Below are 26,417 nucleotides of genomic sequence, written 5' to 3'. Positions count from 1 at the left end.
TTCCACTCACTCACCTTTTTAAGTTAAACAGTTGCCGAAATTTCCACTCACTCACCTTTTTAAGTTAATCTTTAACGTTTCTTTTCTTTTCTTTATGTAACACCCGAATTTCCTCCCATCCTTTACGATTTTGGTTTCGTTTAAGTGGTTGGAAATTCTGGGTTGTTACAATATATATATATATATATATATATATATATATATATATATATATATATATATATATATATATATATATATATATATATATATACATACATATATATATATATATATATATATATATATATATATATATATATATATGATCAAATGAGAAGGGTCTCTAAATGAGAAGGGTAAGAAGTAATCTAAAGCGTTCATTTTAGACAGATTTAATTTATTTAATTTGATAGTTGCACGCGGTACATTTTTGTAACACCCTCATAATTAGATCAAATTTTTAAAAGGATTTTTAAGGAAAACATAAACTAAACCTAATCATGGAAGCGTTACCGTTATATCTATTTCTGATAAGGAATAAATATAAGGCTAAACAACTATAAAATAATTTTATACATTTTAACAACTAAATAATTTTTTTATGCAACTGAAAGTGATATTAAACTGGGACATGACTCTAATAAAAACTAATTTTCTAGGTGAACCTCACTCTACGATCCTCACGCGATCAGTAACCAGCAAAATAAGAATGCAAGAAATATAAGGGAAAAACTTGCAAAGTCAGGAGATTGAGTAATTCCAACTCCATCTCGTAAAACAGTTTAGTTTGAAAATAATTTAAGAAAACAAAATATAATTGAGTTGAAAATAATTTTGGAAAAAATATAAAGTTGAGTTAAAAAAATCAATTTATGAAAACAATATAATATCACATAAACCAATTGTTTATTTGAAATTTAATAATGACGACACATATATCCAATTATTAATTTGAGGGAACGATAATGTCAGTAGAACAAGGCTTTACCCCTATACCTACTTCATCAAGAGGTCGTCACCCCAAATAATTTATCAAGGCCAGTAGAGTGTGCAAATCCCTTCTACTTGAAACACAACAAATGGAAGGAAGACCAAACATTATATCAAGTAGCAGAAATAATAATACATGTTGGCAGCTATACTAACCAAACAGGGCAACATATTCATCACCCTTATACTTGGATCACAACAAATATAAGAGCTTCATTTCCCCGTGTTACACTTTACGTGATTTAATATATTTTAATAATTAGTCGCGAGCACACAAACATATAATCAAACATACATTATACATTTTTCAAATCACCATATTAACATCAATTGGTGTCAACAGAAATTAATATCATAAATATTTCTCTTTCAAATTCAATCAAATTTAAAATCATTATTAAAATATATATAACTTTCATCAAAATAATAATATTATGAATTAAATAAGTAACAAAATAGTAGTACATATCATTTTCAGAATAAAATATAAAAAGTATAATATCATACAAAATTACGTTCACATTTAAACACATCAATTCTCACTTAGTACATAATACTAATGGGATAATCCTAATTGGATGGACATTGAGAATTACCTTGTGTAACGAGCCTAGAATATAAATGTACGCTCCTATCAAACTTCCTTTACGAACTTAACGTTTGAAGTATAATTGTTGTTTGTAATTTGTAGATAGAAAATGTCTAAAGATTGAAAAATACTATCAAGGTGAAAAAGAAATTGATAATAATAGATGTGAAGAAAGACAAATGGTTGATGAGAAAAAAAGAATAAAAAAGAGAAGAAAGAAAATTAATACGGTGAAATAATTTAAAGAGTAAATTGCTTAATTTATAATTGAGGAATGATGTTGGTTAGAATTAGAGGGAATAGTGGAAAGAATAATGGAGTTAAATAAGGAGTTATTTTAGGAAAGGGAGGAAGGAAGTTTAATTTTGAATTTTTTTTAAGAAACCGTGTAAATGAGTTTTTCTAAACTCAATTATTTTTTTATATTAAAAATACCCCTAAATTTTTGGAATTTTTTTTTAAATCTTATTTTATTTTAATTATTTATTTTATTTAAACCTAATTTATTTATTTATTTATTTATTTATTTTAGTTTTAAACGTATAATTTTCTTAACAAATTTATTATTTTATTTAAATTTTACATAATTAATTAATTATTTTTTTGTTTTAATTATATTTTTTTTTTATTTATTATTTTGTTATTACAACTTTGCTTCTTTCATGTAATATGAAACGATTTTTTAATGCTAAACTGGTTCAATATATAAAGAAGCTTTTTTATTTGTCTCTCCTGCTTCACTTCCTTCCTCCTGTGTAAACCCATTTTGAAATCCCTTTTCTATCCGCAAAAAATCTGCATCTTCCTCCTGTTCTTCAACCCTTAAAATTTTCGTTTGAATCGAGACATTTCGTTGTTCTTGAATCGTTCTTCAAATTTATTTCAGACATTTCTTCAATAAAACTCAACAATTTGTTTTGTTGTATTTCTTCAATCCACGTTTGTGTTTTTGTTCTTGAATTAGTAATTGTTTTTTACAATTTTGTTGTTTTGTTGTTGTTATGTTTTTTTGTGTTTTTAGGGTTTATTTTACGATTTTTTGTGTTTTACTGGTTTATCATTGATTTTTTTAGTTTTCAATTTCATGGTTACTCTGTTTTTACTTAGAAGCTTTTAGGTTCTTTAAAGCTTTGTTTTTAGATTATTAAATAGTAACTTGGCTTTCTTTTTTCATAATGACTTATTTCTTTCTTTTCGTACCTTTTTGTCATATTATTCACATTATTTTTCATAGTACTTTCTTTTTCAACATAGTAACATTTCTTTTGGACATAGTTACTTTCTTTTTTGATATTGATTCCTTATTTCAATGAATCTATTTTTTTGTTTTCCCTTATAGTGATTTTTTTATGACTTACTAAGCCTATTAGCTCAATTGGTAGAGCACTCTATTTTTCTTTGTATGGAGGATGTAGATTCAAATCATACATAGGCTATCATTTGTATTTTGTATGAGACAGTAACTTATATAATCATAGTATCATTTACTAAGAATATAGTAACTTTTAATAAGAAAATAGTATGTTATAGTTTTTTTTCAACATAGTAACTTATTTTTCTTTTTGATAATGAGTTATAGTTTATCATAGTTACTTTCTTTTTAACATAGTAATGTTCCTTTTTAAACATAGTTACTTTGTTTTTTGATATTGATTCCTTATTTCAATGATTCTATCTTTTTGTTCCTTTATCTCCAATATCATATAGTATGTCATAATTACCTTCTTTTTAAACATAGTAGCTTTACTTTTTTGGGATATTCTACATGGTAAGCACCAACTACGGCGAAAGGCGAGTGGTAGCAATTCTTAAATTTTTTTTCCACAAAATAGCACTCAACTCTTGGAAAAGTCACTGCCGTAACATTATGACGCAAAAAACGTTAAGTTTTCGTTAACTGTTGAAATGACACAAATACCCTTGTTTAATTTCAATAGGAATATTCTATATGGTAGGCACTAACTATTGCAAAAGGCGAGTGATAGCAATTCTTAAAAAAATTTTCACAAAATAGCACTCAACTCTTGAACAATTAACTACCGTAACATTATCAAGCCAAAAATGTTTAATTTTCCGTTAACTATGGAAATAACCATTTTACCCCTGTTCCTTTTCACTAAAACTCAGTACCTCCTTCCTCTTCCATTCGACATGTTCTTCCATTTCTTCAAGATCTTGAATTTCAATGCTCCATTATTAAACTGTCTACATGCATCATGTTGATGCTGATTTTATTCTTTTGGGAATTTAGGGTACTCAATACAAAATCGAGATTGATGGGCAAGTGAAGCAGCTCATTAACACAGGTATATAAGTCTCCAAGGATGCTAAGATTGTGGCTTACTGACGAGGATGAAGTGGAGGCAGTTTGGGAAGACCTTAATCTATATAATTTGGGTTAATAATGTTAAATGGAAGAACATGTTGAATGGAAGAGGAAGGAGGTACTGAGTTTTAGTGAAAAGGAACATGGGTAAAATGGTTATCTCCATATTTAATAGAAAATCAAACATTTTTGGCTTAATAATGTTACGGTAATTAATTATTCAAGAGTTGAGTGCTATTTTGTGGAAAAAATTTTAAGAATTGCTACCACTCGCCTTTTGCAATAGTTAGTGCCTACCACATAGAATAGTTAACGAAAACTTAACGTTTTTTGCGTCATAATGTTACAGCAGTGACTTTTTCAAGAGTTGAGTGCTATTTTGTGGAAAAAAAATTAAGAATTGTTACCACTCGCCTTTCGCCATAGTTGGTGCTTACCATGTAGAATATCCCTACTTTTTTATATTGCCTTCTTATTTCTATTTTTTTTGTAGTTTTTCTCATACTATCACATAATATATTCTTGTTAATTTCTTTTCCAACATAGTTTCTTTCGTTTTCAACATAGTTACTTTCTTTGGACAACATTGTTACTTTTTAGAGAGAATACAAGAACCAGAAAATTTTACAGTAAATTAGCAGTACCTAACTGCAGAGAAACACTATCTACACCATATTCACTTCTTAACCATCCTTAGTTATTCATAAGCAAATTATACTTTTAAATTGGTTTTTTCACAATATTCTCGAGTAAACATATTTAGCCTAACAAGTAGGAGCCTGTGTAGGATTTGAACCTACATCCTCTGTGCAATGTAATCAGAAATACACAGTGCTCGACCAAATTGAGCTAATAGGCTTATAGAAAATTATACTACATAGTAATCTTTTCCGAGAGTATAGTAACCTTCTTTAAGAAAATAGTAATCTTTCATTAGGAATACTAATTCATATCAGTTCTTCTCTAATTCTATCCCCAAAGCAAGATACTATGACATTAAGATGAAAAACACAAAAGTTGATACCCAGAAGCAGTCTAACAAAACGAATAACAAATTTGATTTTTAAAAACCCGAAAAAGTCAAAAGACCTTATATGTAAATCGAAAAACCTTAAATGTAAAGAAAAATATAAAATTGAGTAATATAAACTAGTTTTCCCCAATTCGAAAATCAACTCTAAAATGCACCAAATCGAAAATCAAAACAAAAAGTGAGTAGAAAACTTACTTGATTGTTAGTAATGATAAGCAAAATGTCTTGAATTAATTAAAAATAAGAACAAATGGAGGGTTTTTTTTTTTTTTTTTTTTTTACTGATTTTTAAAAGAGATTTGTTGTTCATGGAAGAAAGAGAAAGAGAGTATGGTGAAGGAAAGAGGCGCTCAGTTTTTTTTACCCTAATCTCACCAGTTCAACTCAATTAATCTCAGCTGTCAGATCTTCTTAATATCAATGGCTCAAAATCCTTCTCATTCTTCTCATTTTGATACACCTTCTCATTAGATTCTTCCCATATATATATATATATATATATATATATATATATATATATATATAGTTTCGACATGTTTTATTTAAATTGACAACTTTAACATATAGTAAAACTAGCTATAATTTATTTAATATGTATGATAAAATATTCAGAGCTTTTTTCCCATGATAAAAACCATCTTTATTCATGTTTTAAGTCTTTACAATAAGTTGTACTTGTTATTTGATGTTAAATTTTAAATTATGAAATAGTAGTAGTTTAGAAAAGAATAGCTATGGAAAATTTAATAAAAAGAGAAAGGGTATAAATTTAAAATGAGTATTTAAAATTTAAAAATTTTCTAATTTTATTATTTATCGGTGAAAAATGAGAAATTGAGTTTTGGGAACTAACAAAGTTTAAAAGAGCTATAGGAATCTTGAAATCTATATGTGTTCACATTGTCCAAAGAAAGAAGTGCATGTATTGAAACTTGAAAGTGACTTCTTGGAATTTTATGATGGAAAAAGTTAGCATAGGAACAATTTTTTTGGTGAGAAATAACTTATGAAGTAATTTTAATTTATTTTAATATATATAGAAGGTTGGAGGGTCAAATCATTTAATGTAATTATTTTATAAATTAGTTGGTTAAAACAGTTTATTATTATGAATAAGTTATTTTTAAACAAACTGCTCATAACAACGAGTTTAAAATCAGCTGGTCAAATTAATGAACGTAATCAGCTACTATCTATCAGTTGTTTGTCAAACAACCTCAATATTACTTTTATTATAAGGATTAAATTTAAGCTCCCTCTTCCAACAGATAAAAAGCCTACAACTTTTTTTTTTCTTTAATTGAAAGGTAGGCAGATACTATTAATCGTAAATTGTATCGAAAAGAGTTACATTATCAATTAATGAAGGATCAATGCCAACCCAAACTTCGTTACAAATACTAGAAGAGGCTCATCGGACAAGCTCATGTGCAACCATGTTGCATATCTATGTGGACAAAAGAAAATGAAACACTCTCAAAGTTATTGAAAAACGACATGAGCTGTTTGACACACTACTGATAGCTAATAGCTTATTACAATAGTTAATTTAACCAACTTATTTTATTAAATAGTTTGACCAACTGATTTTGAATCTGTTGCTATGAACAACTTGTTCAAAAATAACATATCTATAATGATAAGTTGTTTCAACTAGCTAATTACCAAACAAACATTAGCATTGACTGGTTTAACCATCTAACCCTCTAATTGTGTCAAAATAAGCTAAAATTGTCCAATAAGCTGAATATACGTGTTATAATATGTTTCGGAATAGTCAAATCACTATTATCATAGTACTAAGCTTTATTTTTTAATTGTTTTGAAGATTTTATTAAAATTTTTTAAACCAAAAAATTAGTATATATAAGGATCTTGCTAATTTCCAACTAAGACGTTTGTGGACGTATATTAATAAGGAAAAATTACCTAAAATAATTCAACATATTCATGATTTTTTTATAATAATCTCAACTATTGATTAACCATGAATAATCTCAACTTTGAAGGGTATTTTCCTAGAGTAAACCCGGTAACCAGATGACTTGTTATAGCAAGTTTTATTATTTAATAAAAAGATAAATTATAATAAAATATCGGAAAAAATTTTTAAAAATTGTTCAAAAATAATTTATGATTTTTTTGTAATTTAGAATTTTTTATGTAAATTTTCAAAAATTTTCTCTAATTTTAAATTAATTTTCAATTTACTTTTTTGGTGAATTAACTACTATAGCAGGTCATCGGATTACACAAATTTACTCTAGGAAAATACCCCTAAAGTTGGGATTATTCATGGTTAATCAATAAGTGGAATTATTGTAGGAAAATCATGAAAAGATTGGATTATTCTAGATAATTTTTCCTGTTAATAAAGCTATATACGTTTATTTAAATTGTAAATATAAATGAAGTACTCTTATATTCTAATCTTTGAATTATATATTCTACTCTTTGAATCATATAAGAATTAACTATATTAAGTAATATGACATAAATTTTGAAACTTATCACTAAATTACTGTGTTAAAATATAGTATGTTATCTTATCTTTTATTTTAATTTATAATTTAATTTTTAAATATATAATATAATATTGTCATTAAAGAATGTCTGTTTTTGTTATATATATATATATATATATATATATATATATATATATATATATATATATAATCAATCAAAAATTTAAAAAGAAAAAAGGCTCTAATGTTTAATATAGAATTTAGGTCAAAATTTATTTGTTTTTTACTTTTCAAATGACATAAATTCCGATGTTGACACCATAATAGTTTAGAGCCTATCCCCACAATTTGGTTTTAGAGCCAAGACGATCCGCATGTTTGGTTCAAAATTAAGTCTTATTTTCCATTTGTCAATAGGTCATTGGCCAAACTAAGTCATGTTCTCCGATTAAACTTTAGCATATTTTCTCTTGAAAACTTATTTTCAAGAACCCCATTGGTCGACTTATGTGATATGAGAAAGCCACACATCTTACTGCTCGCTTGGTTAACGGTAATAATTGGTGGTAATGTGAATTATTTGTAGTGTAAATTTTCATGATATATTATGTCATTCCTATGGTAAAAAATGTTTGATTATGAAAAAGATTTTTTTGTTTATAATTTTTCATTAGCACTTAATACCACATGTTCCAATGGTAATGCATTAGAATGAATTTTGTGAAGAACATAGTCATTAGTTACTAGTTAGTCAAGATATATTCCTACAAAAATAACACTAACTTTCCATTATCATTTCCACTATTTAGTACCGATTACAAAACAATTTTTGTTTATAATTTTTCATTACCACCTAATACTATGTACTCTATCTGTTTTTATTTGATATTCTTATTTTTTATTTTAGAAAAATTTATTAAAAAATTCTATATAGAAGTAATGAAGTATATCACATTTTTTGGACGCAATTTTTAATGTTGAAGATCTCTATATATTTTCTACTAATTTTATTTTAATAATTTTTATTTTATAGTCACCAAAATTTTTTTACTTACTTTATGTTATATATTTTTCATTGTTTATAATCTCTACTTTTTCTCAATTAACTATATTATTTACAAAACCGAATCTTCTCAAATTTTTAGGTGAAACCTGACTATGGGTAACCCATAAAATTAATCAAATAAGTAATTCAAATTTTTAGTCCATTCATTTGAACCCACATAATATCCAAGCAACCCAAATAAAGATCCGAGAGGATGAATATTTGAATCGAAACAAACGGATATATATGGATTAATAAAGCTGATTTGGACCTAAATTATATTAACCTAAATCGCAAATTAACCCAACTTGAACTCACATTTACAAATCTTTCAACCAAATCTTAAACTAATTGTGATTAGTCATGTACTAAAACTAAAAAACTAATATTTAATATAGATAGTGATTAATAGAAGTATATTAATAATCAGAAGTTAAATAGTTGATCAAAATAACAAAAATTGAATCAACTAATTAATTATAAAATTGTTTGACAAAATTAATCTGAAGTAAACGATAGCTAAGGTGCGGATATTTACATTTAAAAATAAATATAAATTTAGAATTCAAATTATGCAAAAACTACCAAGAAATTCATCATTTGAAAGTCGAATAAATTTTTTATTTTCATTTGTTTGTCAACATTTTTTATTTAGCTTTTTTATTTTTATTTTGTAGATTCCTTAATACTTATCTACGTATTTTATTCACTTTTAATTTTATTCAAATAATTGTCTTTATAAAATCTTGTTCACGATTAAAAATGAGGGGACTAAAGAAGTATTCACTTGAATTTTAAAAATATATGTTAAAAAATTTTTGAATTTTATTTGAAAATGTCTTAATAAATAATGGTTATTTGTAAAGTTATGTGGTAGAATTTAATAGGATAAAAAATTTTAATTTTATTTTAATTTTTAGTAATATTTATTTTACCATTATTTATTTATGTTTTTGTGATAATTTATTAATCACATTAATTAAAAAAAATTTGTTTTTCGTTGTTCCGAACCCAGAGTTATGGAGGGAGGTTGAAAAGACAATAAAACATGAAGCAAAGGACGAAGTCCACGTCATTCCAGGCTGTTATCTCCACCAACCGCTAAGCATTTTCTTCAGTTCCTTCATTAGACTTGTCTTCTTTTCTTTCCCACTCTCATAGCTCATAGCTCATTTCTTCCCTCCTATTTCATTCTTATTTTTTTATTCAATTAATTAGCAACCACAATAAATATCGTGCATCGAGAATCAGCTCAATTAAAATAATCAAATTATGATACCGTTTTCTTTGAAAATTTGTGTAAATTATGAATTATATTCCTTCCGTTCCTTAAATAAGTTCTTATATGTCATTTTGAGATGTTCTAATTATTGTTCTCATATAAAATTTTTTATTTATATTTTAATAATGTTTATGATCATTGATCCCACATATCTTCTATCAACTTCTTTTTAATAATTTTATATTTCTTATGATCCTCACATGTTTTTCACTAATTTTATAAAAATATTTTTTATTAATTATAGTTCTCATTTTTTTTTCCACCAATTTTTAAAATAAATTTTTATGTTTTTGAGTCCTACTTTTTCTTCATCAATATTATTATTCAATAAAATAATATATTCACTGTATCAAATATTCAATTTTTATTAATTGTCTAAACTTTATTGAGAAAGATAGAGTATTTCCTGCAAAGTAAAAATAGGCGAATAATACAGCGAGTAGTTTACAGTTTCTTATTGAAGCGCGTAGCACAACACGACAAATTATTTATGAAGAGATAAAGAAGAGTACAACGTGGATCTGATTTTTTCAAGATTCGTCTTGTGACACGAGCTCACCACACGCCCCTTCTACCCTTTTCATCTATAACCTCCACGTATCCTCTTCATCCAACGGTTATTATCATTCTCCTATGCCACTCCACCACTTGTCCTTCTCCTATATAATCTCCTCATCATTTCACCTCTTCTTCATCCTCATCCCTTCCTTCTCTTCATTTTCCCTTGTTCAATCCATTTTTGTATTTTAATTTAATAATCTTAATTTCTTTAGTTCAATTTTGTAGCAAAAAAAAAATGTTGAAATCAATTGCTGTTGGGTCTCCTCTTTTTAGCTCCACAATTTCCTCGAAGGAAAGTGGTTTATGCCATGGATTTCCTTCCAATTTTCTGGGATTTGGAGGAGTTCAAGGGAAAAGAAATGGGCATGGTAGAATTGTTGCTGCTCTGCAAGAAGGAGGACCCATGACTGGAATAGTATTTCAACCTTTTGAGGAGGTTAAAGGTGATGATTTCATGGTGCCCATCTCCCCTCAAGTATCTATTGCGAGACAGAGATATGCTGATGACTGTGAATCTGCCATTAATGAGCAGATCAAGTAATTATCTTCTTAACCCTATTCTTTTTCCCGTTTTTAACTGTAGATTTGGATTCCGCTTTTTGATTTCTCTTTATTGGAAAAGTTGATGTGTTTTGTGGAATGAGTTTTTTTTTTTCTAAAAAATTATGATGAAAAGTTGATGAGATTATTGATATAGGTCCAATATTAAAGGTGAAGAAGTGGGTTGCACTGTTTCTTCTTTTTTGATTTGTTGTCTTGTGCGCTATGATATTTTCAAATAGGAGATACCTAACAACTGTTTGTTAAAATGTCTCAACGAAACACTTTAATTATGTACTGTTATGATTTAAGGTTTTATACTTCATCCATTTCATAATACTCATAACAAATTAATTTTGCACAATTCATCATTTACATTAATGTATATATTTTGGTTATTATACAAGAAACATAGTCATGTGAGATCTTGTTTTATTCGTCTTGTCGCATATTTTTATAGTATAAAGTTTTTATGATTTTTAATCATGTATAACTCTAGATATAAACGATCCGACAAATATATTGAATTGCGCAAAATGTGTTTGGTGTAAGTATTTTGGAACGGAGGAACTATCATTTTGTTCAGCAACTTTAGAAATAAACAATCGACAAAAATATTAAATTGCGCAAAGTGTGTTTGGTGCAAGTATTTTCGAACGAAGGAAGTATGATTTTGTTCAGCATAGATGCTCTTTGCATTTTTTTTGAGTTGCCTTGATTTATTGCCTTGATTTATTGTTCCGATGTTTTATTATTGGTTTATTTTGTAGTATATTAGATTAATACAAATTCTTGCATGAGATGGTTTCACCGACATGTTTTAAATTGGGTTAAATAGTCTAATATTAAATATATCTAGCTTATGGATTTTTTGTTCTAAAGTCATCTGACCATGAGACGTTCTCTTATAGGTGACCAGTATTATTTGCTCTTTTTTTTGTATGTTCTGTATACTCTATTGAGTAAATGAGAAGTGAATGAGCTATCTACTCTGTTTACATCTGGATTAGCTTTGAGAAATTCCTACAAGTATGGAATGCATGAGAAGTTGCTTTCCTACCTTTTAACTGAAAAAAGTTAGGAATTTCAAAATACTTCCAACATTAGATTAATGACACTATTTATTCACTATTTTTATTTATAATTAGTTTTTAATTATAAGTTTAAATAGTCAAGTTAGATCTTGTTTTATTCATCTCATTGAAAAGATTATTAACATTAAATTTTTATAACTTTTTATTATATATAATTAAAGATATTAAAAAATAAATTAATACATTAAATTGCTTAAAAAAATAAATATTATAAATATTTTTAAAAAGAAAGTAATTAAGATGGCAAAAAAATCATGTGAGAGACTGACACCAGGAAATTTAGGTCCCTGATTTGATTGAAAACTTTATTGTTAAATTGTGTAACAACGTACAAAATGACCTTGAGTAGGTTCTCCATACAATTAGGGTTGGTCATCCAAACCCTGACCCGAATCCTTTTACTTTTTATAGATCTAGACCTGAATTTAGATTCTAAGAGTCTAAAAATTTCAGACCCAAACCTAAATCCTTCGAATTTGATGGGTCTAAGGTCTTTAATGGATCTAAGGTCTTTAATGGATCTAAAAAAAATTATTTAATTTGTCATATTTGAACTTTTTGTAAGTGATTAGCGTGGTTTACAAATATTAAATGCTATTTGTATAAATATATATAAATAGAAAAGTCACAAAATAGTAAGAATGTAAGACAGTATAATACTAATTTTGTACTAATTAGCATATATTTATATATTATAGATATAAATGGAAAATAAATGGAATATTAGGGTGGGGTAGAACTCAAATTGATAGACAAAAGTCACAAAGTAGTGTAAGACAATTTAATAATTACAAGGGTCTGAGTTCGGGTCTGGGGGTGGATCTAGAGTCCGAGTCTAGAGGTAGGATCCGGGTTCGGGTTCTAATCTTCGGACCCGGACCCCGACCTGGACCCCCAATTATTTTTTAGATCCAGATCCGACCCAGATTCGGAGGGTCTCAAAAAATAAGACTCAGACCCTTAAAAAAGAGACTAATTCGAGTCGGGTCTAACAGGGTCCTGGACCCATGACCATCCCTATATACAATACATGAAAGCTAATGTTATACTAGTATTTTGAATTCTCCATTGGAATTAGATTAAATAAATAATAAATAATTTCCATTTTGACGGTCCTTTTATGTTTAAAGCACAAAACTGTAAACAATATTATTAATAGTGATTGATTAAAAATTGGTATTATAACCAAAATTAGAAACTCTCTAGCATTAGACCTTAGCTATCTCCACAAAGTAAAAACACTTCAAAAAGAGATAAAATTTGGGAAGCAGTTAATAAACAAGGTGGCTAATAGTTAGAATTTGTTCTCTGTTTAAGTTGTTTAAAAAGTAGGAGTAAAGTACTTGGCGTGTACGTATTTAATACATGAAAGCATGTTTAAGTATACGATTTGATTATTTGACTGGAAAATTTTGATAAATTTGAATTTTGATACATATATAATGACAAGTTATAAATTTAACTAAAAGTAATTTGCTTGGAGTAGAGTAAAGCTAGTACTCCGGGGTCATATGTTCAAACCTTAGCCCTTATTTTTATCTCAAATTTATTATTTTGTATAGTGAAATTTTCGCCCTGTTTAACTTTTGACTACAAATTTCGCCTCTGCTCATTTGGGTAGGTTGACTTCTTTTATAAATTTGAAACCAAAGATTTACTAGTATAAATCTTTAGCTCCATGCACCCAGGACCCACATATTGTATTTGTTTTGCTAGCTAGTTAAATAAAAAAACACAAAATGTTCCAAATAAGCAGGGGAGAATATAGCTGAGGGGGAGGGGGCGTCCCGCCAACACTTTATTTCAGTATATAAATATTTACATAATAACATCTTTATAAATTGTATATTAATGGTTGGTTTAGCGGTAAAATTAACCCTTATATATTAGAAGGTCAAGAGTTTAAACCGTTAAGTTTGGTGGGTGTATGTTATTTGCTTCAACCGTGAAACCTTTTTCACAGATATGATCAGTTCCAAGCATTATGATCTCTTTTGTAATGCTAAATGTATTTGTTTGTGTGATTCAGTGTGGAGTACAGTGCTTCCTATGTGTACCACTCTCTTTTTGCCTACTTTGACAGAGACAATGTTGCTCTCAAAGGCTTAGCCAAGTAAGTAATTCTTGGAGAATCCCATTAAGTTTATCTTGCATTAGGTGAATGGAACTTAATCTTAATCTTAATCTTATTTGTTTACTGTGATCTCGCTTTCTTTAGATTTTTTCGTGAGTCGAGTGAAGAAGAAAGAGAACATGCTGAGAAGTTGATGAAGTATCAGGTGAGCAAGCTGTGATTATGTCTTTTATTCAAGTTTTAAAACGTTCTGGTGGCTCTAATGGTTTCCATTATTTTTCAGAACATGAGAGGTGGAAGGGTAAAGCTGTTTTCAATCCTCATGCCTCCATCAGAATTTGAGCATGTTGAAAAGGGCGATGCTTTATATGGTAAGGCCTCATTCTTATTTGCAAAGTATTGATCAAAGATGATGATGAAACCAGGAACAAAACTACTAGTACCGGACAAAGGTTGACCACGACCCATCCTCGAAAATGTGCAGAAATATAATACATATGGGTATTTGGCATTTAGATAATTGAACTCTAAGTTTGATTCAAAACACTCTTCATAGTGTCAAGTAACCAAACTCAATTAAAAGCTTAAGCTGATGGTTAGAGACTTCAGGATGTATTATATACTCTAACACACCTCTTCGCACAAGAGCCATTAAAGCTAGAAGTGTGGATGCAACACATGCTCTTTTCATACCCGACAAGTATTCCACTTTAAATTGATGATTGAGATTAGAACTCGTGACCTTTTATCACACTGTGGCTCTGATACCATGTCAAGAAATCAATTTAACCAAAATCTTTGGTTGAGACCCCATAATATGTTATATATTCTAACAGATAGTCTTACTATCTAATATCATAACTTTCAAATCCTCTCAATTAAAAATCGTCTACAATGTTGATACAAATAATTTCACTCCACCTCCAGCCTATGGATGAAGGAATATGTGATTTAGAATAAGGATTTGTTAAGACAGATTGATGGGTCATCTATTCATTCATTTCTGACGTATTACTAAAAATACTTATGACAGCAATGGAGCTGGCATTGTCATTGGAGAAGCTGGTGAATGAAAAGTTGTTGAACTTGCATGGTGTAAGTTATTGATTCTCCTTACAAAACAAAGGATTTTCCGGCTAAATATGTTGCTTCCATCTAAATCGTATTTTTGCACTATTGTATGAACATATAGGTGGCCGAGCGAAGCAATGATGTCCAATTACAAGAGTTTGTTGAAAGTGAATTTCTGAATGAACAGGTAAGTTGAGAGAATAAACAGTGTTCACTCTTCTTAATCCTCTTTTAATGACTAACAAAATCCATGTTTGGAATCTTTCTTAGGTTGAGGCAATCAAGAAGATTGCTGAGTATGTCACACAATTGAGAATGGTTGGCAAGGGACACGGTATGCGCTGTTATTTCGATAAAATTTCCGACTAATTTGTGGCATTGTGCACTGCACATACACATTCTAAAAGCATATTTATGTGCGCTTACAGGCGTGTGGCATTTTGATCAAATGCTCCTTCACGAGGGTGTGAACTGATCTAATTTGATTTGAGCTGATCGTGAACGTCTTGTGTAGCTCTACGATGGGAGGCTTAAGTTTCTCTCGCTCAAATAAACTTATTTTTAGTTTTGGATGGAATATGGTTAGAAGCTAGAATATGTAGTAAAGCTTGTATGAATGAATGTACCTGGAGTGATGTTTACAAGGATGATTGTAGTATTCTAATAATGTAAGCTATTTAGCTAATATTTGAAGTTAGTCCTTCTAAATTCTCCACTTCCATTTTGTTTTGCCTACTTATTCTAGGAAATGTGATAGCTCTTTCCATGTTTACAAGGATGATTGTAGTATCTTATTTTAATCTGTTCTTCCTTAGATTTCAAGAATAATATGTGATTGTATCAGTTTTTTTTCTAAATAACTAAAAATTGAATAAAGCCTCATAATTCATGAATTTTTGCTCTGTTCTTAGGTTGGAGTATCGTGGTAAACTAATCTAGATATCTAGAAATGTTAATTTTAATACTCCCTCCGAACCATTATAATAGTCTCATTTCCTTATTTGGCAAAGTCTTTTTAATTGTCCCATTTTTATTTTTGTCAATCTTTTTTTACCTAAATATCCTTAGTTCACACAAGTAATTACGAATATACCCCTATATATCTTACTTATCCAACCACCCATCACTACTTACCCTTCACTACTTACCCATCACTATTTACCCTTTTTAATGGACCCCACACCATTCTTAATAACCGTGCCCAAGCAAATGAGACTATTATAATGGTTTGAAGGGAGTATTAAATTTGTGAATGGTGACGCCCAAGTGGTTGAAAGGATTTTGATGAAGAGAGAAGAGGCAAAATGGTAATTGCTCTGATTAACTATAAACTAATTTTTTTTTTTAAAGAGTCATGGTGGAATAATTTTTCATATCAAAGATTCACCATGTAGAGTAAAAAACTTATAGTTACCATATAAAAAAATTAAAAGCACAAGATCATCATGTAGAATTTTGCAATATTTAACTGTCATAAGTTATACCAATATTAAATGGCCTTAACAATCACCTAAATAAAATAATAAAATATTAATTCATAACATGAAAAATTAACAATCACATAATAATAATATTATAATAATTCATAAGACGAGTAATAGTGCAATAAATAAAAGTAAAGATACATCGTAATTTTGGTCTCAATATTATTATTATAGTCAATAAAAGAAACTTTGTGTAAATACTACGTTTTTACATTGCGAGTTTACGTATTAAAGCCAAATCGTAAAATAATATTGTTTACTATTTTATGCGATTAAATAATAATTAATAGATCAACCATGATCCTTATTTAAAACAAAAATTGCTGAATATTTGGTCCAATTTCTTTCTTAGTTTAGATCAAACTTTTTACATCCTACTTATCGCCTTATCGGCCTCAACCTGTTTGGAGCCTACAATTGAGGTGATGTTTGGCAACTATTTTTTTTTTTTTTTTTTGACTTTTGGCTTTTTTGGTTAGTCAAATAGCCAAATAAATATTTGGTGAATAGCCTTTAAATAAGTTAAAAACATGGCTTTTAAACCAAATAGTAGGCTTTCATTAGCTTTTATTTTTTTACTTACTTTTTCTCTAAAAAACAGCCAATAATTAATTTTACCAAACATATTCATAATATAGTTGGCTTAAATAAGTTACTTACATAGTTGATTTTTAGCTAACATTTTTAAGTTGGTCAAATCAATCAATAACTTCAGTTAATAGTCATTTGTCAAACAGACTGAATTTCACAAAAGATGGTGATTGGTGATGTTGTTAGGTTGTTACAATTAGATTCAATGATTGTGTAAAAACAGTAGGAGTATAAAGTTGTAAGGTTTGGACAATCATTTTGACAAGAAAGGGTGTGTGTGTGTCGCCAAACAATTTGTTAAATGTCTCAACAAAAATACAATTGTTTGGTTCCGAAATTGACGGATTTATTGTAAGCATACATGTGAATTCCATTAGCCTTTGAATTGCTTGAGTAATGCTTCCTTGGAATATTGGCTTACTTATCAAAATAAAGTCCACAAAAATTGTAAAACCATCCACATTCATCACATAAGCCATTTTGGGATCATGGGTTTTGTAATATGTGAATTGGGTTTTGTCACATGTGAATCAATATTCTATTAGTCCAATTTATTAAGTGAAAATCCATTAAGATTTTCAATTGCACCTAAGCGATGTTTGAAGAGATTTAATGTATGATTGTAAAAAAGAAATACTATTTCTACTTTCTAGACTATTAATAGCAAAGATCATTTAAAATTTCAAAAAAAAAAACAGATGTAAATTTTTAAAGTTATTTTAATAGTTTATTATAATAGAAACTAAAAATAATATATCAGAAGCCAACGTGATAGATGTTACAGGTTCGAATCTCAACTACCCCTCATTTAAAGTGGAATATTCAGCGCCAATGCAAATCTACACATCTAGCCCAATAAATTTTCGTATGAGAGAACATATTAAGATATATAATATACTAATAATATACTACTAGTTTAAGCTTTTAATTGAACCATGAATGAATGATAACTAGGGAGCACATAAATTGGATGTTTAATTGTCTTTCTTGCTTTAGAAAGAAGGGGTATGATCTACGAGGGAAGCCTATGGAAATAGGGTGGCTCATGTTTTTCTGAGATCGTTACTTTATGCCAAATTGCATATAATAATTGTTCTTTTTAACTTGAGTTGATAGGGATTAGGCAATATAATTCTATCATCATGTGCAATATGTTGCGTTGAAAACCATAAGATTGGTTTTATCTTAAGCTCCAAGTAAATACAAAGTGGCTCAACTTAGCTCTAATAATTCCACCATGTTATGAATTCAACTCAACTAAAAGTTTTAGCTGATCGAATCTTTATGGTTGTAACCCCATAATATATATTCTATTAATTCTTTCGATTACTTCACTATGTTTGAATAGCGAATTGAGAGATAAAAGAAAGGAGGGAAAGGAAAAGGAAAGGCAGAGAAAGTAATAGGAGGGATAAGGAGAGAAAGTACACCTTATTTGTTTAGAAGGGAAGGAAAGGGAAAAGAGAGTAAAATGACTATTTTCCCTCAAAATCTTTCCACTTTAGGATATATTGTATTTTTAATAAAATTTGTCCATATTTTTCCTTCAAACCTCTTTCCTCCCTTTCTATTATCCAAACAAGAAATTTTTCATTCTTTCAACCCTTTTTTTTCCTCAATTTCTCTCTATCCAAACACAGTGTTAAGATCATAAGAAAAGTATAGACAAGTGTTTTAAGTCATTCTCTTCACCATAAATTTTACTAGAATATAGACAATAGCAAGTCATAATTTAAAGTGATCAAATACTACAATCACTTATTGAAATAGCATAGCTAACTAGCTTTAAAACAGAACAGTAAATATTTAGGTCTTTTACAGTTTGTATTACTACCAACAATATCCTTGGTACATGTAGAATGGATCATCCTCCACATTGTATCTATATCAGCATATCCTGCACAAAGCTCTTTGTCTTTATAAAGGCTCACTAACCCTTTCCTTTTACCACCTGCTAGCATCAAAAACAATGCAATATATATTCTCAAATTTTAGAATTGACAGAAATTGAACCAAAAATAGTAATTAAATAAAATTAGAATGTAAAATTGTACCTTGTTTTGCTCCAGAACTTGCACATCCTGCTGATTCAAGCAAGAATATGAATATGGTATCTCATAATTGAACAAATTCTAAAAAAATATTTATAAATTAACTTGATATTTATTGTTTCCAAAGTTGTAAACATGAACATGAACATATTCTTAAGAACATATTCACAATGTTTTTCAAGTTTTCTCCCAAGGGTATGGGGGAATCTCTGCTCATGTCTGCCTATGCCATGGCTCGGATCATTTAATTTATGTGACATTTGACAAAAGACAAAAATATTTGTTTTGATCATGTACACATGTACTGATAACTGATGAGTGTTCAATCTATACTATTAGTCTGTATTTGCTTTAAAAAGGGCAATTATGATTTTAAACAAAGGTAGTGAAGAAAAGAGCAAATTCGAGCTATTTCTGATTAATAATGTCAAATATATACACGAGTACGTACCTTTGGCCTTGCGCAAAAATCGAGGCGAAAGCCGAGTGAAGATGCTTGTAGTTGGAAAAACAATTGATGGTGTTGTTTTGAAGGAGAGGAAGCCTCTTAGTCTCTCCATGAATTTTTTTTAGCTACTAAGCTTTCTTCCCTCTTTTTATATATTCTCTAAAAAGTCAAATATTATACTTTCAACAATTTTTATTAAAAAATAAATAAAAGCATATAAAAGAATCATGGGACTTGGAAGAAAACAAAAGGAGCAAGGAAGGAAGGCTTTCTCATAGTAAATTAAGGCTTTTTCTTTACAACTTTTAGCCTTTGCTTTTAATATAAGATTTCTAATAAAAATATACAAATGAGTTTTAGGGAAAAAGACTGAAGGTTTTGGGTTAAACCTCTTTCAACCAACAAATAATGATACCATAAATCAAGTGGGGTTTGTAGTTTTAATCACCTTCTTTGGTTGCTATAGTTGGTAGTAATCAATTGATGACTCAAATAGAAGAATAATGCTATAATAAATATTAGTGCTACAAAGAAGTGACCAATCAGTGCTATTAGTAAATTTGATTAAGGATTGGTCTAAGATTATGCAATGATGATTTAGTTTAAAGCACAAATAAAATATTAATTATTACTCATTTTAAAATTTGCTAAAAAGACTTTGTCCCTTTATTTTATAAGTCTATAATTGTCATATAAAATTTTTTTGACTTTATTTTTTAAGAATGAAATAGAAAAACATATTTAATATTAATGAAATTAATAAAAAATAATACATAGAAGTACTATTTTTTATCAAAATTAACACTAAAATTTCTCCGTTATCACTATGTATATAATGTTATTAGAAACGTTACTTATTTATCTAATCCGAAATTGAAATCTCAAAACTAAAACGACTTAAAATTAGGTTAAAGCCGAAAAAAATTTAAATTCGCCCGTTTTAAGTGGTTTTCTGATTTTGTTATTTTTGGCAAGCAAGAAGCAAATGAGGTGATGGTAATAAAGACATTTGTTAAAGGTGAAATTAAGCTTTGGGCTTTGGAATTTTACTTTTCCCCTTCTTATCTTACTTTACAAAATTCCCAGTTGCAATGTTTTCTGGTGAGGTGTGGGGTTGGTGATGGTCCCTTCCTCAAATTCCTTTTTTGGTGTCTTCTCAATTTGCACTTTCTGTGTTCCATCAAGGAATGTTAATATTCTTAGTTCTTCTTACTATCTATTCTTAATTGACTCTTCAGAAAAAAAATCTATCCTTCATTGAAGTTTTTTTTGTTGGTCAATAATTAGTGAAGAATAATCTGAAAAACTGAGATTTAGATGATTATATTTTTATCCTCGGTATATATAAATATATGATATTAAAATAATAAAGTAAGATATATAAATAGTAGAAATACCAATTTTAACAGTTATATGTACAAATTAACTATGTGATTTTGGGAACTGCCAACAATATATTGTGCAGTATATTATATTCTTTAATTTACTCAATTTACTTATTAATAAATGCTAGTTAAAAATACTTTAATAGTAGAAATATTGATAAAGGTCAAATACCATGTCATTTTTCTTTAACCAATGAATAGGTTCTATTTGACAAACTCTCTTTAAATTGTGACATTTGAAATTTTATAAGCTTTTTAGTGTAAAGTTTAATTAAATAGGATTTAGGAATAAATGAAAAGTGTGAATATATGAACATAATTTATTAGAATAGAAATATTTAGTTAGATTAATTTTAGCTCAAATCAAATAAGATATAAGTTGTGTTAACGACCACGTCATATTATTAGGATTAAATGTTTAATATTTTGTTGATGGATTAAGACTCAAGAGTGTCCAAATGAGTAAGTATGGTCTATACTAAAATAGTTTATTTCAATGAAAAGGTGCACAATATTTCTTTATTTTCTACTTAATAATTTAATTCTATTCTTTAAATGGAAAGGCACACAATATTTTAAAGTAGACTAAGTTTATTTCAATATAATCAGAATCTATACAACTATTTTTGTGAAAGACTGTTTTTCAATCAAACGTCTTGAAAATAACAAAATTTATACTTCTTTTCTAGGGAGCCCATTTGCTAAGAACTCCACAGTTAAGCGTGCTTGGTGGAGAGCAATCTTAGGATGGGTGACCTCCTGGAAAATTTTCCCGGATGCGCACGAGTGAGGTCAAAGTGCGCTGGAAAGACTTGTGTTGGTTTGTGGGGCTAGTCTACAGTCTCCAAGAAGTCACCAGCGGTTAGAGGGGCCGGAGTGTTACATTTACATTCAATAGGAGTATATTTATAAATCGATTTCAAGGTGACTTTATTATTCTTTAATACTTTGATTATTACTTGTTTAATATTTCAGAGTGTTGTTTGATTAGAAGTCATAAACAAGATCTTAATCGGATTCCACTTCAATTAAATTTCTAAGTTCACATCAATATAAGTGGAAATTATATTGGAGAATGTAATAAATTGGTATTAGACAGTTTAGGAGTAATGTCTTCAACAACCGCAATGTGGAATCCATGTGATATTACCCACCATGAGCGTTCAAAAAAATTCATGTAGTAAGTATAAATGATAATGCGTCCAAGTCACTTCACTTCCCATTACTACTATTTGCCAATGGAAGTTGGTTGCACTTCTCCACCTTTCCTTTTCTTCATCACCATACATTTGTTATCAAATTGATGATAAGTGAAGATATAAATTACTTTATATGTGACTTAAGAATAATACTCGTTTTATTAGAGTTTTTTGAGACAGACGTAGCTATAAAAATAAAAAAAAAATAAAAAAAAAAAAAAAAAAAAAGAGACAGTATCATAAATGTTTGAAAGAGTGAGAAAAAAAGAGAAGTTTGGATTACTTTAGAGGCTTTATTAGTCAAATTTTCTATTACCATTATTCTTCAAAGTTCACATACTACTATAAGTGGGGATGGTTGGAAGATGGATGAGAACTAAAGCTTGCAACTCTTCAATAGTAAAGCTTCGGCTTGTTCTCTCTAATCTAATGGAGATATATCCAACTAAATTAAACGGTCGACTAAACTAATTCAGACGAGGATTAAATATACGAGTGAAAATGACATACGAAACTGAAATTACAAGAACAAGACGTCTGAGTATGTTTGGTGTGATGGCTTCCAATGGTAGCCCATTTATACATCCTACGAATAATGATTGCTGCTGCCAGCATTCACCGGAGTGCACAAGGATTCTTCAGGAGTTATGAACGTAAAATGCTTTTGATTCACTTCCTTCGTGTACAGAACGACTGAAGTAAAACAAAAAGTCATCTAATTGTCAAGCTATACATGACTTTTGCGAAGCAGCAAATTTCGATACTGCATGTACGAAAACATCATAGATTTGTTGTTGGAATAAACAAAATCTTGCATTGAAGGAAAATGTCAAGCTATAATTATGTTCATACCCAATATGAGTAGATAACATCATCAGAAATCTTAATGAACAATTGTACGGTAAGAAGGGTAAAAAATAGGGGCGTTAATCTTACGAAAACTATGTAGAACAATTCAACTCGTATAGAAACTATCATCAGCCGCAACAAAACACAAGTTAAGCAGTGGCAGCTTCCTTTTGCTGCCTCCTCCTGGCCTCCTCAATAATTGAGGATTTAATTCCCTTACCCTTGGGAACAGATACCCATGGTTTGGTTCCCTGGCCAATGATGAAAACATTGCCCTGACGAGTTGCGAACTCATGACCAACAGAATCTTCGATGTGAATGGTCTCAAAACTTCCCTTGTGCTTCTCTCTGCTCTTAATAACTCCAACACGCCCTCTGTTTCTTCCTCCAGTCACCATCACAACATTTCCCACATCAAACTTGATGAAGTCAACAGTCTTGTTAGATTCTAGATCAAGCTTCATAGTGTCATTGGCCTTGACAAGAGGGTCAGGGTAGCGGATAGTACGACCATCATAGGTGTTCAAATAGGGGATGCCTTTTTGGCCGAACTGAACAGATCGTACCTTGCAGAGTTTGTACTGAAAACCCATAACCAAAATAAACAGACAAGTATCAGAATGCATATACTGGCCTAGCTGCGCTTTGCTCACTCAGACATTCTATTGGAACAGAGAAAGAATCAAAGTGGCACGACAGCAAAACAAGTAGCAAGAAATAATACATGAACAGTTGGAAAGCAATCAGATATCAATTTCTAACATATAATTAGGTTAGCTCAGGAAAATTGCAGGATACCTTTGCCTCTTCATCTCTGACTAAGTGCAAACAAAATCTATCCTTGGTGTCATATAGCAAACGGAAGTTCTCATTTGTCTTGGGAATTGAGACGACATCTGCAACCCAAAAAATTTACAATCAACACAAGCTAAAGTATTTGGTACCGTAGAACTTGGGTGATGGTTTTTATAGCAGTCTTTGTGGATGACCGCAAAGACATGAACCAGTGATACAAACATTGGGTTTTGAGTATTGCAATTTTTCCATAAAAGATCAACAGCAACAACATCACCAAAGCACAACTTTGATCGCTTATTACTAAGATAGGAATTTATAATAACAGAAGATAGAAAACATACCCATGAAACCAGCAGGGTACGTCTTGTCAGTCCCAACTTCGTATCAACAAGGATATGCCGTTGCATCAAAATAGAAATGACTTCACGGTATGTAAGAGCATACTTTAACCTGTTAGAAGAATGAGGATCAAGGGCAAGCATTCCATAGATTTGTGGGGCCCGGATGAGGGTTTAGGTGCCTACATCATACTTATCAAGCATGAGAAAAAATAAGCAATCAAACACAGGAGCAACAGCTGTTACATTAGTTATAAAATCCACTTACAAATGCACCACCAAGCTTATCAAGCATCCAATGCTTGGGGGCATTGAGCCTCTTCATGTGCTTCTTCAATCCTCTCGCCTACAATGCAGGGAAACAAATCTTAGCTTGAAGAACATGCATATTCGAAAGTAAGCATGAGAACGCTCATTTCCTGACCACCAGAGGTAAACACAAAAGCAAAAAGAAAAACACCAACAGCATCATGGAAATAAGAAAAGATCTAAAAATATCAATTCGAACAGAGAAACAGCTCTAACCCCTCACTGAGGAAAATGCTGTCCAATGTTATAAAAGAATGGGAGAAGCAATAGCAAACAACCAATAGCCAAAACAGCCAATTGTGATACAATAAGGAACACAAGTACCTAAGATTCACATTTGTTCATTTGAGCATGTAATGACTCTCAAAAAACAATGAGAAACCCCTATTTTCAGCTAAAGTTTAAACAGATGCACACTACAAGCACATATATTCACACATATCTGTAACCCGTGTCCCATATCAAACCTACAAAGTCCATAGATACCTCACACAAGTGACTCCTCCAGCTCTCCGCGCATAAGCGGAAAAGAGAAACAACACCAAGCTCACACAAGCAGAGGCGGTTCTGATCTATGCTAAGCCCTGGCACATAAGATGGCCGGAAAAAAAAAAATAATTACCAACTACAACATTACATCACCTTCCATCCTATCCCTTACGTTGAAGCCCTCAGTTCAATGTCACACCAAATGACTAAATGTATCTACATATTGGATACTCCATATAAAGTCATGTCCATTATCTTATCCTAACAAACTTAGAAAAAACAAGTGCACAAAACCACAAGGTCATATTGTCGCACTGGCAGAGCCATCTTATATACTTGGGAGACTAGGGCCATGAAATTATAAAACAAATACACAATCTGAATTTAAACATAGGTAATCAGGCTCTTTAAAAATTGGAGGTTGCTCACTATACTCATGCAGTCATGCCTTCTAGAGGTTCTGTTCTACACATTGCAAATATCAAAAACCCTTTATATCCTACTAAATCCAGTCGCATTATGTTCAATTCATCGATCTCATTGTACTAATCATCCACAATGTAGTTCAGATTTTTTGCAAAAACAAAACATGTAATAACAAATTCGACCAAATAAAATCAAAATTACAATTAAATATGAAAATTTAGAGACGGAAATTATATGCAGCAAATCCAAAATAATCATTTCAAACTATAAGATAATGCTAAGAACAATGTGACACCCTCGAAAATCTAATAACATGATGCAAGTATAAACGAAAAGAGAAAACTAACCATGACTGAAGATTTTGGTGAACAGAGATTAAGTTTCCTTCCTAAGCTGCCTTTCCTTAACTCCCATTGATTTCCAGATAAGGGAGAGAGAAAGATGAACCAAAAACCCTATTCTCTGTTAATAACTTTGCTAGGGTTTCTTTAATTGGGCCCTTTTTTTTTAATTTCCTAGTCCAATCGAGTGGCATGCTTACATCTAATAAAATAAACTCGTTTTAAAAAAAAATTCCAAATTAAGAGTTTAAATTTCCAATATAAATCAATTGGCATTTGACCCTATGATTAAAGTTTGTTTGCTGTTACAGCGAACAAAAAAAAATTATTTGGTAGTTGTTAACATGTTATTAACAGCAAACAAAAAAGATAATGTCATAATATTTAAAGAGACAAAAAATAATTACATATTGTTCTAACATTTGTTCATTTATTTGTCCCTTTAAATGTGATTTTTTTTCTTTTGTTCGTTGTTAGTAACATCTAATTTTAGGCTCGGATACAGAAACACTTATTTTGGGAATTAAAAATTTTCGAAACTTATTTTGAAAATTTAAAAAAAAAGTTAATTTTTTTCGATTTTTCACGTCCTAACTTAAAAAAAGTTATTACCAGAATAAGCGCCTCTTCATTCAAAAATATTTTTGGTTTTGTTAA

At 29.6% G+C, this 26,417-nt stretch overlaps 2 protein-coding genes and 1 pseudogene across 3 annotated transcripts; 1 reads left to right on the top strand and 2 right to left on the bottom strand.

Annotated features, from left to right (window-relative positions):
• Nucleotides 1-10,358: 10,358 nt before the first annotated feature.
• On the top strand, nucleotides 10,359-15,946 carry LOC130804179 (ferritin, chloroplastic). Its single transcript, XM_057668534.1, has 8 exons — nucleotides 10,359-10,810; nucleotides 13,937-14,020; nucleotides 14,126-14,186; nucleotides 14,265-14,352; nucleotides 15,015-15,076; nucleotides 15,174-15,239; nucleotides 15,323-15,386; nucleotides 15,481-15,946. The coding sequence occupies exons 1-8, from the start codon at nucleotides 10,509-10,511 to the stop codon at nucleotides 15,525-15,527; spliced, it is 774 nt and encodes a 257-aa protein (XP_057524517.1). The 5' UTR covers nucleotides 10,359-10,508; the 3' UTR covers nucleotides 15,528-15,946.
• A 2,341-nt stretch (nucleotides 15,947-18,287) lies between these two features.
• On the bottom strand, nucleotides 18,288-19,994 carry LOC130804182 (uncharacterized). Of its 2 annotated transcripts, none has more exons than XM_057668536.1 (3): nucleotides 19,630-19,994; nucleotides 19,182-19,208; nucleotides 18,288-19,081 (listed from the first exon to the last, which is right to left on the bottom strand). In XM_057668536.1, the coding sequence occupies exons 1-3, from the start codon at nucleotides 19,736-19,738 to the stop codon at nucleotides 18,903-18,905; spliced, it is 315 nt and encodes a 104-aa protein (XP_057524519.1). In that variant the 5' UTR covers nucleotides 19,739-19,994; the 3' UTR covers nucleotides 18,288-18,902. The 2 variants fall into 2 exon arrangements, with proteins under 2 accessions (XP_057524519.1, XP_057524520.1); XM_057668537.1 differs by having other exon boundaries at nucleotides 18,363-19,078; nucleotides 19,630-19,938.
• Nucleotides 19,995-22,997: 3,003 nt separating this feature from the next.
• Nucleotides 22,998-25,951, bottom strand: LOC130804549 (40S ribosomal protein S4-like; annotated as a pseudogene).
• Between the last annotated feature and the right edge of the window lie 466 nt (nucleotides 25,952-26,417).

This window comes from Amaranthus tricolor, chromosome 17 (assembly GCF_026212465.1).
Source record: "Amaranthus tricolor cultivar Red isolate AtriRed21 chromosome 17, ASM2621246v1, whole genome shotgun sequence".
Lineage (NCBI taxonomy): Eukaryota > Viridiplantae > Streptophyta > Magnoliopsida > Caryophyllales > Amaranthaceae > Amaranthus > Amaranthus tricolor.
The sequence above is the reverse complement of the archived record's forward strand: the minus strand, read 5'-3'. Positions and strand labels throughout refer to the sequence as shown.

What these genes read in the sequence shown, in the direction of transcription:
- LOC130804179 (XM_057668534.1), top strand. Translation starts at nt 10,509, where the DNA reads ATGTTGAAATCAATTGCTGTTGGGTCTCCTCTTTTTAGCTCCACAATT. An exon ending in GCCATTAATGAGCAGATCAA is followed by an intron (nt 10,811 to 13,936) that starts GTAATTATCTTC and finishes TGTGTGATTCAG; the next exon opens with TGTGGAGTACAGTGCTTCCT. An exon ending in AGTTGTTGAACTTGCATGGT is followed by an intron (nt 15,077 to 15,173) that starts GTAAGTTATTGA and finishes ATGAACATATAG; the next exon opens with GTGGCCGAGCGAAGCAATGA.
- LOC130804182 (XM_057668536.1), bottom strand. Translation starts at nt 19,738, where the DNA reads ATGGAGAGACTAAGAGGCTTCCTCTCCTTCAAAACAACACCATCAATT. An exon ending in ATTTTTGCGCAAGGCCAAAG is followed by an intron (nt 19,209 to 19,629) that starts GTACGTACTCGT and finishes TTGAATCAGCAG; the next exon opens with GATGTGCAAGTTCTGGAGCA. An exon ending in AAGTTCTGGAGCAAAACAAG is followed by an intron (nt 19,082 to 19,181) that starts GTACAATTTTAC and finishes TTTTGATGCTAG; the next exon opens with CAGGTGGTAAAAGGAAAGGG.